This window comes from Nycticebus coucang, chromosome 13 (assembly GCF_027406575.1).
Source record: "Nycticebus coucang isolate mNycCou1 chromosome 13, mNycCou1.pri, whole genome shotgun sequence".
Lineage (NCBI taxonomy): Eukaryota > Metazoa > Chordata > Mammalia > Primates > Lorisidae > Nycticebus > Nycticebus coucang.
In genome coordinates, this window is record NC_069792.1 from 44,321,343 (window position 1) to 44,337,900 (window position 16,558).

The window sequence follows — 16,558 nt, forward strand, 5'->3', positions numbered from 1 at the left end:
ATCAGGCAGGCAGGAGGCGGGGAGAAAGGGACGGGGGAATCATACTCAATGGTATAATGAACACTCTCTGGGTGATGGGCACACTTACAACTCTGATGTAAGCAGTACAAAAGCAATCCATGAAACCAAAACATTTGTATCCCCATAACATTCTGAAATTTAAAAAAAAAAAGGGGATTACCAGACATAAGAATATTTACTAAGGCTCAGTGATGAAAACAACATAGTACTGGTTCATGAATAGATGGAGCAATAGAACAGAGAGTACAGAAAAAGGATACAAATAGCAAATCTGCACAAACACTAAACTATTCCACAGTAGTGGGACAACTAAGTAGCTATCTGGAAAACATTAATGTTGAACTAATGCATCACTATGTACTTCCTGACATATTCCAAATCTTCATAAAAAATAAACAACACAAGTAAATAAACAGAAAATAAATAATGAGTAAATCGATGTCATTTATCCAGGACAATGTGAGTAGGAAATGTGCTGGGATACAGAAAAGCATCATGAAAATAAAGAAGTTGAAGCTATTTAAAAGCATGAAAATAGCAATTTTTGATCTGCTATTTTGGACCTTACTGTTTGAGGATTCCTTAAGCCAAAGAGCAGATATATTTCCAGCATAAAATGTTAAGGTCCTGAAAAGAGATGGTCAACCTTTAACTTGGAAGAAGGGTATGGTCACACTGATCTTCTTCCTATCATCCTCCCAGCCTCCAGTGTCGGAATGAAGAGAGAGTGTTCAGAAAAGAATGTACCAAGGCTGGAAAATAAATCAGGGTCATTTAGGTTAAGATTAAATCAGCTGAGCTGATGATAAACACTGATAAAGAGAACTATTTCCCAGTGCTTCCTCAAAGATTCTCCTGTTTTTCTCCCGGTGTCTTTGGTCAAATGTGTTAAGAAATCTTTCTATTATTTGAAGTCCTTCTATCCACTTAAATAAAAGGATTGCTTTAGATGTATTGAGCAAATGCAAAATTTATCACATATTCTGTTTGGAAGCTTATTCTCTAAGACAGCTCACATCTAGTTTGATTTCGTTTACTCTACAGGAATTCATTATGTCCTTAAGATAGTTAAGAAAATGTCTTGGGCGGCGCCTGTGGTTCAGGGAGCAGGGCACCGGCCCCATATGCCGAGGGTGGCGGGTTCAAACCCAGCCCCTGCCAAACTGCAACAAAAAAATAGCCAGGCACTGTGGCGGGCGCCTGTAGTCCCAGCTGCTCGGGAGGCTGAGGCAGGAGAATCGCGTAAGCCCAAGAGTTAGAGGGTGCTGTGAGCCGTGTGACGTCACAGCACTCTACCAAGGGCGGTACATTGAGACTCTGTCTCTACAAAAAAAAAAAAAAAAAAAAAGAAAGAAAATGTCTTATATGCGTTGTGTGCCACTGACTCGGGAAAAGGTTAGTAAGCTGATTAGGTGAAGACAGGTCTTGAGGGCTGGCTGGGACTTTATGATGGAATGGGTGAATGTAAAATGCAGTCATTTTCTTTTGCAAGCAGGAATTCATGAAGAAACAATTAAGTGAAGATCAAAAAATAGGTACAAAAGAGAGCTGTAAAAAATAACTACATAAATGAATTTCAATATTATTAAGATACCTGGCTATCTATTAATTGCAGGGCATGAAGTTGGAAGTTTAAACTAAATTTATAGGAATTTAATTTCTCTGGATCCTCTTGATGCGAAATACCATGTAACATGTGTAACAGAAACGTACAATTCCCCAACATGTTTCCAAAGAAAACATTAATGCCATTCATCTGGATAAAATTTTTGTCAATAAAATCACTCCCTCAAAACTGTATATAAATGAAGAGTTTCATTAGGTAAAAAAAACTTTCAAACAGGTTTGATCTATAATCATTTAAAAGTACTTAATATGACATAAAATGTGTTTGTTTATTAGTATTTTCCTGTGGCACTGTGCTGACGGTGTAATCTTACTAGAACTAAATGATACTAAGTTTTCTGAAGCTAATATTCTATTCAATAGACATCATTTTTTTTTTTTTTTTTTTTTTTTGTAGAGACAGAGTCTCACTGTACCGCCCTTGGTAGAGTGCCGTGGCGTCACACGGCTCACAGCAACCTCTAAGTCTTGGGCTTACGCGATTCTCTTGCCTCAGCCTCCGGAGTAGCTGGGACTACAGGCGCCCGCCACAACGCCCGGCTATTTTTTGGTTGCAGTTTGGCCGGGGCTGGGTTTGAACCCGCCACCCTCGGTATATGGGGCTGGCGCCCCACTCACTGAGCCACAGGCGCCGCCCCAATAGACATCATTTACTAATAAAGTTAAAATGTTCAGGTGGGTATTAAAAACTCACTATGTTTGGCAGATAAGAAAGGAACTTCTAACAAAGTGCTAATTTTACTCAAAGAAAAGAGCATGAATTACCATTTAAAATACATATATATTTTATATATCAGGAGTTGTGGGCACATGTATGTATATATTTGGAAAATGTATACTATAACATAGAAAAAATAATAAAGTCTGGTTTAAGAAGTTAAGATAAAAACATACAAATGAAATTTAGATTGATAATTTCTCTCTCTGTATATAGACTAATATAATATGGAATATTCATACAGAATGAAGTTCCATTTTATATATGTAAAACTAAGCTGAAAGAAATTGAATTGTTATTTTGAGATGTCTTATATAATGATAAACTACTTGAGACAGCTTTTCAACTCTGAAATTGAATACTTCAGTGTTAAATCAGAAACAGGATTTTACTTTTTTGCATGAGAAAATTTAAAATTAAATATATCCAGGACACAATTTCAGACTCCCTACAATTTAAAAACCTATACATGGTGAGTTTAATAAATACGAGCTAACATTGCCACAGAGAAATGTCCAAGTGTTTCTCTTCTCAGGTAGGATGGAGCTTACAGAACTTTTAGACTGAATAAGTCAAATCCTGAGGTTAAAAAAAATTGTTAATTACATATACGTACATGTTTTATTTTGCACAATAATATCATTTAAATAAAATTGACAATTGCCTGCAGAGTGCTTTCAAAACATATTCTACTTTTAATATCCTGTAATTTTCTAATATAGTAGTGCCTTGCTTCATGATGGAGATACATTCTGAGGAATGAGTTGTTAGGTGACTTTCTTGTCTGAGTATCATAGAGTACACTTACATAAACCTAGATGGTAAAGCCTACTACACATCGAAACTACATGGTATAGCCCCTATTGTTTCTAGGCTACAAACCCATATAGCATAATACTGTACCGAATACTATTGACAATGTAATACCTTGGTGAGTATTTGTATATCAAAACATATCAAAATATAGAAAATGTAAAATAAGAATAGTTTTATAACCTTAGATGCCACTGTGGTATATGGAGTACAATTTTTTTCTCTCTTTCTTTTTTATTGAGAAAGTGTCTTACTCTGTCACCCTGGGTAGACGGCTGTGGAGTCACAGCTCACAGCAACCTCTAACTTTTGGGCTCAAACTATCCTCTTGCCTCAGCCATTGGGACTACAGGCACCTGCCACCACTCCTGGCTAGTTTTTCTATTTTTTACTAAAAATGGGAGCTTGCTCTTGCTCAGGTTGGCCTTCCTCAAGCAACACACCCGCCTTAGCCTCCCAGAGTGGTAGGATTACAGGTGTGAGGCACCATGTCCGGCCAGAAATACAATTGTTGACTGACACATCATGCAGTACAAACCTGCATGTAGTTTGAAATCAACGACAGTATTTTGTCTTTGGTACACTGTATTTATTCCAAAATAAGTGTGTGTGTGTGCACACGTGTATTACACACATGCATGTGCTTAGTTTATGCTGCTTTGAATATGCTGAACTTTCTCTATTGGTGGATTTGTATTTTTATTTCTAGGTAATTGTCAATCAAGAAATATATTTAGCAATTACTCTATGAATTTTCTTAATTTTCTTCTTCTGGGATTCTAATTGTGGTATATTAGATTTTTTTGTCTTATTTTTCTTATCTATTGTTGTTGCAATTTGGCCGGGGCCAGGTTCGAACCTGCCACCAGCAGTATATGGGACTGGCACCCTACCCACTGAGCCACAGGCGCCATCCCTTATTTTTCTTACCTATTAACCTTTCTTTCATATTTTTCATCTTTTTAAATCTCTGTACTATAATTTGTGAATTTATTTACACTTAACCATTTTGTTCCCTAATTATTTCCTTAACTAATCCTACCCTGATGTTTAATCCAGATATTATTATATTTTTTCCTTACTATTACATATTTAATATTTATTTATTACCTTAGATGCCACTATGATATATGGAGTACAATTTTTTTCTTTCTTTTTTTTTGTTGAGAAAGTGTCTTACTGTGTCACTATTACATATTAAATAATTAAATATGTAATAGTAATTAAATATATAATAGCAATTTTCTGTTACATATTTAATAGAATCTGCATATTTAAGGTTCTATTTCTCAGCTGTTTTGCCTTTTTTCATATCTCTTGATGCTACTTCATTTCTCTCATTCTCTCTTTCCCTTTTAAAGAGACTCTATCTTGAACATTTAAATGACACCCTATCCTAAAATTACATATATTTTAAATTTATAATTATAATACCTGAAATTCTTGGAGGTCAATCTATTGTTTGTAGCATTTATGATGTTCTACTTAATTCTGCTGTTAGTCGTCTTTGATTATAAACTTCTACTTGCATTATAGCCACTGTGACAAAAGCTGGGAGCCTAAATCTGCTACAGGGAATATATATACACACACATACATGTATATACACATATACATTCATTATATAGATGTATACTCATATTTCCTTACACAGGGAGCTGTAGATACAGGGGTGCAACAAGCACAGGAACATTTTGTCCATATGCAAGTGCCAGCATTATAATGCAGAAGCTTCATTCAACTTCCTCCCCTGGGTCTCTTGCTTTTTATCTGTGTTCACCACCACCCCCTCAAACTACAGCGTCAGCTCACTATTTTACTGACGTTTTTGAGGTATCCTTTGCTAAATATGATGCCAACATAGTCAATAAAAATTATGCTTTAAAATGGGGCAGTGCCTGTGGCTCAGTGAGTAGGGCGCTGTCCCCATATACCGAGGGTGGTGGGTTCAAACCCAGCCCCGGCCAAACTGCAACAAAAATAGCCAGGCGTTGTGGCGGGCGCCTGTAATCCCAGCTACTCGGGAGGCTGAGGCAAGAGAATCGCCTAAGCCCAAAAGCTGGAGGTTGCTGTGAGCTGTGACGCCACAGCACTCTACCGAGGGTGACAAAGTAAGACTCTGTCTCTGAAAAAAAAAAAAAAAAATTATGCTTTATGGATGATCTATTTCTTTAGTTGTAACATGTAGTCCTCAAGAAGTAGGAATTTCAGGAGTCTCTGTTACTTCTTACAATCAATATTAGAAATAATTGAATTATATGTTATTCTGCTTTTCTTAAGATAGTATACATCATTAATATTTTTGCTGGAATTTTACATAATCTTCAGTCTTTCTCTAGATTTCTAGCACACTGCTGATAATAGTACCATCGATAAAATACTAAAGAATGAGCTTACAAAAATACATATCAGACCTCTGTGTTAACACCACATTGTAAATAAATGCTAAATATCTAATCCAAAAGTTGTTTCTATCATTATATTATGTTATTAATAAATTATAGAATCATTCAGGACACATGATTTCTAAAACAACTATCATTTAAAAGAAATATGTTAAAACTATATGGATAATTTAATCCTGCAAAGAACATGTGTGTGTGATTAGAATATATAAAAATATTATGTGCAGTTTCCTCCATTGTCTTTTTAGGACTTTGCATAGCAAAGGTAAAAATAACAATTGTTAGCTTTATTTTTTTTTCTGCCTAATGATTTGATTTATGGGATTTTTTTCTTATAGGATATATGTATTCACAGAACTGATTTTATTAGTTTTTGCAGTGAATGACTCTTGAATTGCATACTACTGTCTCATTTTTTAACTGGACATTTCTGTTATGTATTTACTTATTTCTTTTGCTTTAAATTGTCTACTCTTCTATCTTTTGAGAGAATCTTTAATTTTTAAGCTATAGTTATTTAATAGGTCTTCCATATTCTTTATCCCTTGCTTTCACATCATTTTATCTCTTCATGCTTTTCTGGAGATAGTGTACCAAGGTTTTCTTCCACATGACAGATTCAGTTTTTATAATAATAATGGGTTTTCTATTCCTGTTTCAGAGCAAACTTTTAATGGGTATTTTGGATCATGTCCAATATTGTTTTTCTGGTTCATTTGATAAAATACTTTCTGTAACAGCCTTTTCTCCTGAGTCTTCAAACAGATGTTCCTTTTCCTGGACTCTTCAGTATTCTTTTAATGGTATCATTTTGTTAGTAATAACTACCTAACTTTGGGCACATTAACAAACTTTCTTCCTTACTTTCTTTGACAAATGGAAGTAATTACACAATTTATTTTACCTTTTTCTTATGAGAAATAAATGAATTAAGTAAATAAAGCTAATTTAGAATATTTGGACACTGTTAATGTGCAATTAAATTGACTCTTGTTTTTATGTTTTATTGTTTTCTTCTTTATACATCACTGAAAGAGACTGATGATAACCGGAAGAGAGAGCTTCAAAATTACTGTCTGTTTTTCCTACTTTTGTTTTGCCTGGTGGTCAAATAACCTTTTCAATTAAATCTTGGAAAGCAGGTTGAATTTCCTTGGTCTTAGGTTGATTTCCAATCCTGAGAACACATGTTTCTAGGACAGCTTTGCCAAACAGGAATGGGATCTTCTATGCCCACAGACGTTTCATGAAGTGTTAAGTAAACGGCAAAACCATAATCTCCACTGTGGGTTGTAACAAGGCCTATTCTGCTGCTTCCCTAATATATAATCAACAGACTGGGGGAAAGGAGTGTTCTGACAACATGATTTAAACTGAAGATGAGGGTCATAAATCAAATGTGAGAACAGACAATGGCTGGTTCTCTCTTGGTTAATCTATAAGGAATTTACCAAATAGCAGTATGTCCAATGTTATAATGGTATAAGTGTAATTCGGCAACAGAAAGGCACAAAATTAAGGTAAAAATTGTTAATTTGTCTTGTATAATTTAAGCAATAAAAACTATCAAATCATTAATTCAAACCAACTAGATTTTCTTGAAAACTTAAAAGACATTGTTTATTCTGTTAAAAATATCTAAATTTAAAACTTCTGTTTCATTTTGCTTTGTTAATTCCTACATTTAAAAACAAACGATTTAAACATGATTGCAAGAGGGACTTTACCTAACAAATGCAATCAGTGTAACCTGGCTTATTGTACCCTCAATGAATCCCCAACAATAAAAAAAAAAAGAAGAATTAGGAGGAAAATTTCTACATAGACTATAATAGGAAAAACAGAAACTAAACAATGGTTAATATGACAGAATCTGTCTGAATTATGTGTAAGCAACTTACCACAGATTCAAAGAGTAAATAGAATCCAACTATATTGTTTATCCTCCTAATTTATTGGTGTGGTAGATGATAATCAGCTGCCCATTAAACCCATGATCTTTTCCCAGCATTCCTGTGATTACATGTGTCAATGGGGTTGAATTCTATGGGATTTCTATTCAATTCTATTGAATTCAATGGGATTGAATGCTAGTCAGTGGAACTTGGGCAGAAATAATATCATTCAGTCCTCCATATCTATAGCTTCCTCATTCATGAATTCAACAAACTATGGAGTGAAAAATATTTGAGGGCACCAAGAATGGATGGTTGTGCCTGAAGAAGTGAACATGTTAGACTTTTTTTTTTTTTTTGGCAGTTTTTGGCCGGGGCTGGGTTTGAACCCACCACCTCTGGTATATGGGTCTGGCGCCCTACTCCTTTGAGCCACAGGTGCAGCCCCTCATTAGACTTTTTATTTCTTGTCATTATTCCCTAAATAATACAACATGACAACTATTGACAGTGTTACCTTATGTTAGGACTCATAAGTAATATAGAGTTGATTAAAAGTATATGGCAGGATATGCTTAGGTTATATGCAAATACTAAGCCATTTTATGTAAGGAACTTGAGCATCCATAGATATGGTCCTCCAGGGAGTCCTGGAACTAATGCCCCATAAATTCCAAAGGGCAACATATGCCACTTGCAGGTCTGGCCCATCACATCCTTCTTAAGCAAATCTATCAGCTGCTGTCGGGGTGTTGACATCTGAGGCAAATCTGGAAGTTAGGTGTTGATGATACTGCACCTTCTTTTTTTCTGAATGTACAACAGTGTGTTTAGACCGAGCTCTTCTGTCTCAACACATGAGCAAAAAATAATATTCAATTGTATGAATCCATAGAAACTTCTGGTTTTATCTTCCATTTATCAAAAATGCTGTATAGTATGCATTTTGATGTTCACAGTCCATTTATATAGTAATATAGTAATACTGACATAACAAAACATGTCAACAAGAAAATACTTTTGAGTGTGGTTCCACCATTATACCTGCTATTTCCTAACTGCACACAAGGATCCAAAGATAAAGACCCAGTGGAGACTGCATGGTCAGCACACAAAGCTGCACCCCTGAAAGGTTTCAAAAAAGTCAGGATTCTCAAACTCTACTTCACCAGTCCAGTGAAATGAAATAAACTCAGCGACAAGAAATTCATTCAATGAAGAAGGGAAAGAAGTCATGTTTTTAAAAACAAATAAAAACCCTCTACAATAGTTGTGAAAAACAAATTACTTTGAGAAAGAGAGTTCCTAAGTTTTGGTAAAACTTGGTAAGAACTATGTGGTGCGGAGTTAATTTTTTACAATTTAAAATCTCAATAAGCACTCCTGTTTTAAAGATGAGTTAATGTTCTTGACGGCCTATATATCAAGTCCTTCCCTTTGCTCGAAAAAACACAGGGCAATTATCTGTGCATATCCCCATAGAATGTGGTGCTGACTGCCAGAATCTTCATATATGTCCACTTGGCATCTAACGCTTTCCTCATAGATCAAAGTCCAAATTCTACAGGTCTCTGAGGAATATTATATAGCAGGGGGAGCAGCAAAATGAGCAGAAAAGGTTGGGAGGTGTCAGATAGCTGCCGAAGGTTTAGGTTCACCTCTGGGCAGGTGCCTTGGATACTAGTGCACTAATGGACAACATTTCTCTTACAGAAAGCTAATTCTCAGCATTGAATTAGCTCAGGGTCAGCAGAAGTCATGTGCATTGATTCAAGCATTACATCATAAAGATATTTAAACTAGCTGCATTTAGGGATAAGTGGGCTTAGACATAAACACTAATCATTTCACATTAATGATAGACTAGATTTAAAGGTTTTGATGTCTCAGATAATCTTTTTTGTTTTACAAATGTTCTTAGTTTATTAATATTTCATTGAACTTTAAGTGGCGTAAATTTCAGATGTTTTACGTATACAATTCAGTAAATTTTAGTAAATTTATAAAGTCGTACATTTCCATAATCAAACTTTAGAATATTCCCAATTCCCCAAGGAAAATTCCCACATGCCCATTTGTAATTGATGCTATCTTCCCCCTCCCCATACAAGAAACTAAGAATTTACTGTCTACATCTGTAGATTTGCCTTTTCTGGGCATTTTCTACAAATAGAATTATAAAATTTGTGGTCTTTTGTATCTGATTTCAAATGCATTCATGTTATAGCATGTATCCGTAGTTCCTTTTTATTATTAAAACAGTATTCTGATGTCTGAAGAGACCATTCACTTTCGGGCTATCATGAATAATACTGCCATGGACATTCACATACAAGTCTTTGTGCAGACGTACAATTTGTTTTTCTTTTCTTTTTTCTTTTTTTTCAGTTTTTGGCTGGGGCCAGGTTTGAACCTGCCACCTCTGGTATATGGGGCCAGCACCCTACTCACTGAGCCACAGGCACCGCCTACAATTTATTTTTCTTCAGAGCAAATGTTGTTAACCTTGTTTGCATGAAGTCCCTTGGGATACTTTTTAAACATTTTTAATGCATTCATATAAAATATATAGGCATACAAAGAAACAAGTTATATTGAAATATGGTTTATTATAAGTAAACAAAAAATTGTAATATAATAATATGTGAGTTTACTTTATTTATATATATATTTTAATTTCAAAGTATTTAGGGGACACAAATGCTTTAGGTGCATAGATGATTTTTCTAATGCTTCTTTCATGGCTATAAGGGTAACCATTATGCAAATAGTGTTCATTGCACCCATTAGTTAGGTTTTTAAACCAGTATTGCTCTTTCCATCCAGATGTGTTGGCTCACACCTGTAATCTTAGCAGTTTGGAAGGCCAATGTGGGTGGGAGTTTGAGACCAGCCTGAATAAGAGAAAGACCTCAGCTCTACTTTAAAAAATAGAAAAATTAGCCAGGTGTAGTGGCAAGTGCCTGTAGTCCTGAGGCAAGAAGACTCTTCAAGCCCAAGAGTTTGAGATTGCTGTGAGCTATGATGATGCCATGACACTCTACCCAGAGTGACAGAGTGAGACTTTGTCTCTCTCTCTACATATAAACCCCTTTCCTTGGTTTCCTTGGCATTTTGACCACTTGCCACAACACCACCAATTACTCTGCTCAGCCTCCTTACTTTAGGCAGTGAACTTTCTGATAATAAACAGGCATTGCAATGCATTCTTTTTAAAAAATTGCAACCAACTAGTAAGTAAGATGTGCTCCTAGACATTTTTCTGTCATAAGTTTTACATACCATTTTAATATGTAATTTATTTTTCATGGAGACTATTGATTTGAAATTCTATTACCTATAGTATCTATTACCTACAAGTATCCTGTAGATACTTGTCTAATTAGGAAGAATTTTTGTGATAGATTTCTGTTTACATTGGTACGGCCATTTTAACTTTATACCACAGACAAGGAAACAATGCGCTATTGTTGCTCAAAATGAATCTTAACATTCTGCTGGAGTTAAATATTCTGAGTCACATCAGGCAATGTGTACTTTTCCAAAACCTTATCACAATAAATATCTTCTATTTCAAATTACTATGCACATTTTAACTTGAGTTTTAAAAGGTATCATGGCTATAAGCAAATTGATAGGAAAACAGATAACAACAAATTAAGGGTTACTGGCAGCCTAAGACACTGTTTATCTCCTTTAAGGTAGACAGAATTCAAATTGCCCTCATTAGCTGAGCAATATGCTGTGGAAAATGAGCTGGGTACTTATCAAAAGGCTCTTTCACTTGCATTTTTGCCAAATAAATAAGCTGCTCTGTTTTCTAGCTGCTCAAGAGCTGTGAATAGGAGAGAAAGAATACAACTCAGGTAAGTAAGCCAGGGGCATTCCAGGACCAAATAAAGAAGAGAAAAAGTTTGTCAATGAAGATGTCAGAATTGGACCTTATGTATCTGTGATACAAAGGACAGTCTCACATATAGTTAGGAGGTATAAATGTATTAATTCTTCCCACATCCACCAGTACTACAATCAAAGCTAGAGGCTGTTCTTTTGACAAATGATCAATACTTGAGCCTGATAACTGCCCTAGCTGTCCTGCTGTTGCCGGTTAAAAGTCTGAATTTCAATTAAGCAGTAAATCTTTATGATATTACATTTCCAACAGTCAATTAATATCCCCCCTAATCTCCTACCATTCTGAAACACTATTATTTTGTACAGTCCTTTTCTATAGGCCCATTAATCAGGCAAAATATTCTTATTTTATTGGTAGAGACATATTTCCTTCCAAAGAAAAACATGAATATTAAATAATTGTTTTGTTTAGAATTTTAGTCATATGCCTTTGTACAAAGAATGTTATACTTCCTAAGTAGATGAGGTAATAAAATGTAGTAATGAATACTCTCAGTCAAAAGCAAATTGACTGTATATCTTTAGTTCAAATGCTATATTTAAGAATTTTTCTCATATCGGGTGGCGCCTGTGGTTCGAGGAGTAGGGCGCCAGTCCCATATGCTGGAGGTGGAGGGTTCAAACCCAGCCCTGGCCAAAAAAGAAGAATTTTTCCCATATATATTCCTTGGAAAACTTCTGAAGTCATACAAAACACAAGCGCAGTCACAGCACTAATCACACTCAAACCATTTTTTATGTCATGTAATACCCCTATACATTTTTTCCTTAAACTTTTCATTTTCAAAAAGTGTTAATAAACGCATAAAAAAATGCAGCTATTATTATATAGAGTCCCAACTACTTGAGAGGCTGAGGAGGTAGAAACATTTGAGCCTGGGAGTTTGAGACCTACCTGGGCAACACAGTAAGATCTTATCTTTAAAATCAAAACAAAACAAAGCAAAACAAAACCATCCAATAGAGCAACAGACAATACACCTAGACAATAGAATTCTTTATGAAAGACTTCAGTATGTAAAGACAAAATATAAGGAATTTGACAGATATCCCCTTCATATAAAATTTTAACAATTCTAAATTTATGAACTCACAAGGCCAAATTAACAGAACTTCAAAGCTATAAAGGTGCATTGAAAATTGAATCCTTATTGTAATAAAATATAATTTTATCTGTTCAGAATATTAGAAGAAAGTCTTTCCCCTGGCAACAGATGCAGTTTTCCCTGCATCAGCAAAAATGCTATCAGTATAAGAGCTGCTCTTTTCAATCATTTAGAATGCAAGCATTTCTTCCATTATTTAAAATAATTTTAAAAATTGTCTTGAAGAAGTCTGAACTACTTCATTATAATGCCAATGTGCTTTTAATGAAAATAAAATAAATATTTTAAATGATTGATGCATCACACTGGTATGGCCCAACTATTCTGTTCCATACATTTTACTATTAGATGGTGAGATAAAAAGTAGGGCAGAAAATGTCTACATAAAAATCATTTCTCCTTATAATGTCCACAGCTCAATAATATAAATACACAATAAAAACAAATATACACATTTTTAAGCTAATCGTCAGCTAATAATTATGTTTCAGACCTCAGGATTTGACTTTTCATTCCATTATACTAAAACTTTCACTAGTCTTTAAACCAGTTGTTAAAATACAGCGTGAACAACTATCAATATAAATTCAAAGTTTGATCATAATACCACATATTTTTATTTATTTGAAAAAAATAGTTTTTTGAAAATTAATGTTATTTTAAATTTAATTCAATATAATTCATTTTAGCCATAACATGATTGAACACTGGGTGTCCTAAAAATGCGCGACTGTTACACTAATTCAGGTAACTAAACCTTCCAATGAATCTGCAAAGCTTAATTTCATGAGTAAGTTTAAATCATTAAGGAAGAATTGAGTTTCAGTAGTTGTTTGGTTGTCATTAAAACAATGTACACTTGTAATAAGACAACTTCTACAATGGTAAGGAAGAAAACTATTGAAGTATTTATTATAAGAATTAGAGATAGGGGTACATAGGATTTAACTCTAAGATTTTATAACTGTGAATTTTTTTTAAAACAGAATGGAAATATGCTTTGTTGTGTAGGAAGAAACATTTGTCTCTTATAAGTTATGGATTTTTTGATTTTTACATTACTTTTGCATATCAAAATTATTACAGGGTTTAGAAAACTGATAAATATACTGAGATATAGTTTCAATAAATTAGTTTTTAACAAAAATAATAATACAGAGATAATAAACCATATTCATATTAGATGGAGAGAACAATGAAATGAAGGAGAGACAAAAGGGGAAATAATTTCTGAAGTAGAAAGATAATAACAGCACAGACAATAACACAGAAAAGATATGGTAGGTGCTACAGCTCAAATGTTAATCAGAGCTGAATTCCAAGTGGAAACACTGGGCTAAAGTATAGAAAAAAAAAAAAAAGCAGAATATGTACTAACTTAAAAATCTTTTAAGAAAGGACATTCTTGTAGAAAACAAAATGTCCCTTATTCATAGATACAATGTAAGATTCTAATCTTTTATTAAAGGAAGACATGTATATCTATATTATCTAATGACCCGTACAAATTCTTGTCCTAAAACAGTACAAGAAGTCTATTGTATATTGCTTTATAATTTTAAAAGTAAATTTATAATTTATAACTTAAGTTTATAAATTATGAAATCACTTGGGCATTCTAAAAATAAAAATAGATCTATACACATTGCAAAACAAGCATGCACTTACCATCATGATTAGGATTTCCCAGTGTCCACGGCTCATCAGAGTCAAAATGGGTATCTCCTCCAATTCCTGGTCCAGGAAAATAGGCATGTGCCAAAAATCCTCCCTCTCCATCAAAGGGAGAACTGTCTCCATGAAAACCAGAGGCAAAAATAATGGTTATATCCACATCACGTTTTCCATTTTCTAATTCACTGTAGGGAACTTCTTCAAATGTAAGAGGAGTTACATTCTGCCACACATCAAAGGCACGGCGAATAGCTTTACGAGTCTCAGGGTCTCCTACTTTTGGAGTTACGTTCTTTATACTGAAAGTTAGAAAATATAATAATCAGTATGGCTGTGTTATGTTTAATCTGACTTATTAAAGATTTTTATCTGTTCAGTTCAATAAAACATTATAGAAAATAGTGATATTAAATAGGAAAGAAGTTTATTCACTCCTCTTATCTCTATTGCTTGATTTCACTACAGTGTAATCATTTAATTCTCAGCAGTATAGTACCAAAGTTATAAAAGAGAAGATCTCTACAGAATGGTTAACAGTAGGGTAACTAGATCAGTCACTCTGTCTCCTGGATAACAAGAGGAAAGTGGATTTGCCAAATGATCAAACAGGTTCAGAAGTTTTGAGCTGAAAGAAAAATTTTAATTTCTTCTTGGTTATAACTACTTTTAGAAGTACACCACTGTATCTATACACATCAATTTCAAACACTGTCTGATGTTTTATTCTTATTTATTTGTCCCACATAAAAATTACAGCAACATAGGAGAAATAAGTTCTAGTGTTGTATGTCACTATCGGGTAATTTTAGTTAACAATATTATATATTTTCAAACAATAAGGAGGAGGATACTGTATACTCTCAACCAAAGAAATGGTAAATACTGGAGATTATGAATATGGTAATTACCCTGATCTGATCATTGTACATTATGTGTGTCAAAATGTTACTATAAACCCCATAAATATGTACAATTGTTTTTCAATTAAAAATAAGATTCAAAAGCATATTGTGAGTAGTTAGCTTTTTTATACAAAGATTTAACCATTATTAATATATGAATTTAAAGAAGTACCTTGGACATTATTTACTTTGTATTGATGCTAGAAATAATTGTAAATATTTTTCTTGATTTGTTTAACACTAATGAGATGTTTAACTTTTCCCAGTTATTTTTCTATTTATTTCTAAATACAGCATCAGTGAAACTAATGTGCATATTTTTTGTATTATGTCACTACAGATTCATAACATGCATGTACGTAACAATGGAAAATTTCATAGGAGCTGAAATAAGAAAAAAAGTTAAAAAAGAAGAGCAGAGGAAGACATTACACTTTTTTTTACCTGAGCCAAGGACAGACAGAGCAGAATACACAGCTGAGCAAGACAGAAAGTGACACAGTGTTTCTTTGTTGCTGCTATGGCTGTTATGACCAGTTTCTTATAATTTTATGTCTTATTCAGCATGGTACTCTGGACTATATTTTAACAAAAGAGTAAACACCTATATTGAAATATCACAGATGTTAGTTTAGCTTGTTAGTCTCTAAATGTCCCGTCTGATGCCTAAAGAAGCATGAAGAGTTATGTCATAACCCTGAATTTAGCTAAATTAACACAGTTATCCAGGAGCAAGGATGGTTTCTGGGTAAAATTGCCAATCACTAAAGTGCTAACTGTCCTAGAACTTTTGTATTTTCTTCCCATCCTATGGGATTTCAGAAGTCCCTCTATTCCCATAGGCAGATATTTCTATGGCACACTGTTTGAAAGAACTTACTACATAAAGGGTAATGTTCCTGGCACTTATGATAAAGCTGTGAGCAAGATTCTGCTCTCATGGTGCTTAGATGTCCATTGACAAGAAAAAAAAAACAATCAACAAAACAAAAAAGGGAGATAATTTCAGAGGGTGGTAAGTGAGGGCGGTGGGGGGATAAGAGGTAAAGAGGAGAGAAGATAAAGAGGATTTCAATGAGAGAGGGGCCAGAGATCCCTGGCACTGAGTTTCCAGTCAGAAGGGACAATGAGCAGGCTGTGTCAGCTTGGCCAGGTCAAAATTGGGAGAGCTCAGTAAAGTGGAACAAAATGAACAGACAGGACCATGATCTGTGAAAAGAAGAGAGGATCACCTGGGAAGGAATTACACTCTGTAAAGGCAAGCCACTGGAGAGTATGAAGCAGAGAAGGACTGTGATGTTATTTCAGTTTAAAAATATCACTGGGGCCAGACATGGTGGCTCACACCTGTAATCCTATCACTCTGGGAGGCTGAGGCAGGTGGATCACCTGAGCTCACGAGTTCAAGACCATCCTGAGCTAGAGTAAGACCCTGTTTCTAAAAAGATTCTAAAAAGATAGCCTTGTATTGTTTGTATTGTGG

At 34.4% G+C, this 16,558-nt stretch overlaps 1 protein-coding gene across 1 annotated transcript in view; it reads right to left on the bottom strand.

Moving 5' to 3' along the window:
* Nucleotides 1-16,558, bottom strand: part of MMP16 (matrix metallopeptidase 16) — a 306,251-nt gene that overhangs the window by 100,619 nt on the left and 189,074 nt on the right. The window contains exon 4 of the mRNA XM_053558979.1: nt 14,168-14,472. Coding sequence (XP_053414954.1) covers nt 14,168-14,472 — 305 coding nt within the window. The remainder of the gene's footprint in view (nt 1-14,167; nt 14,473-16,558) is intronic.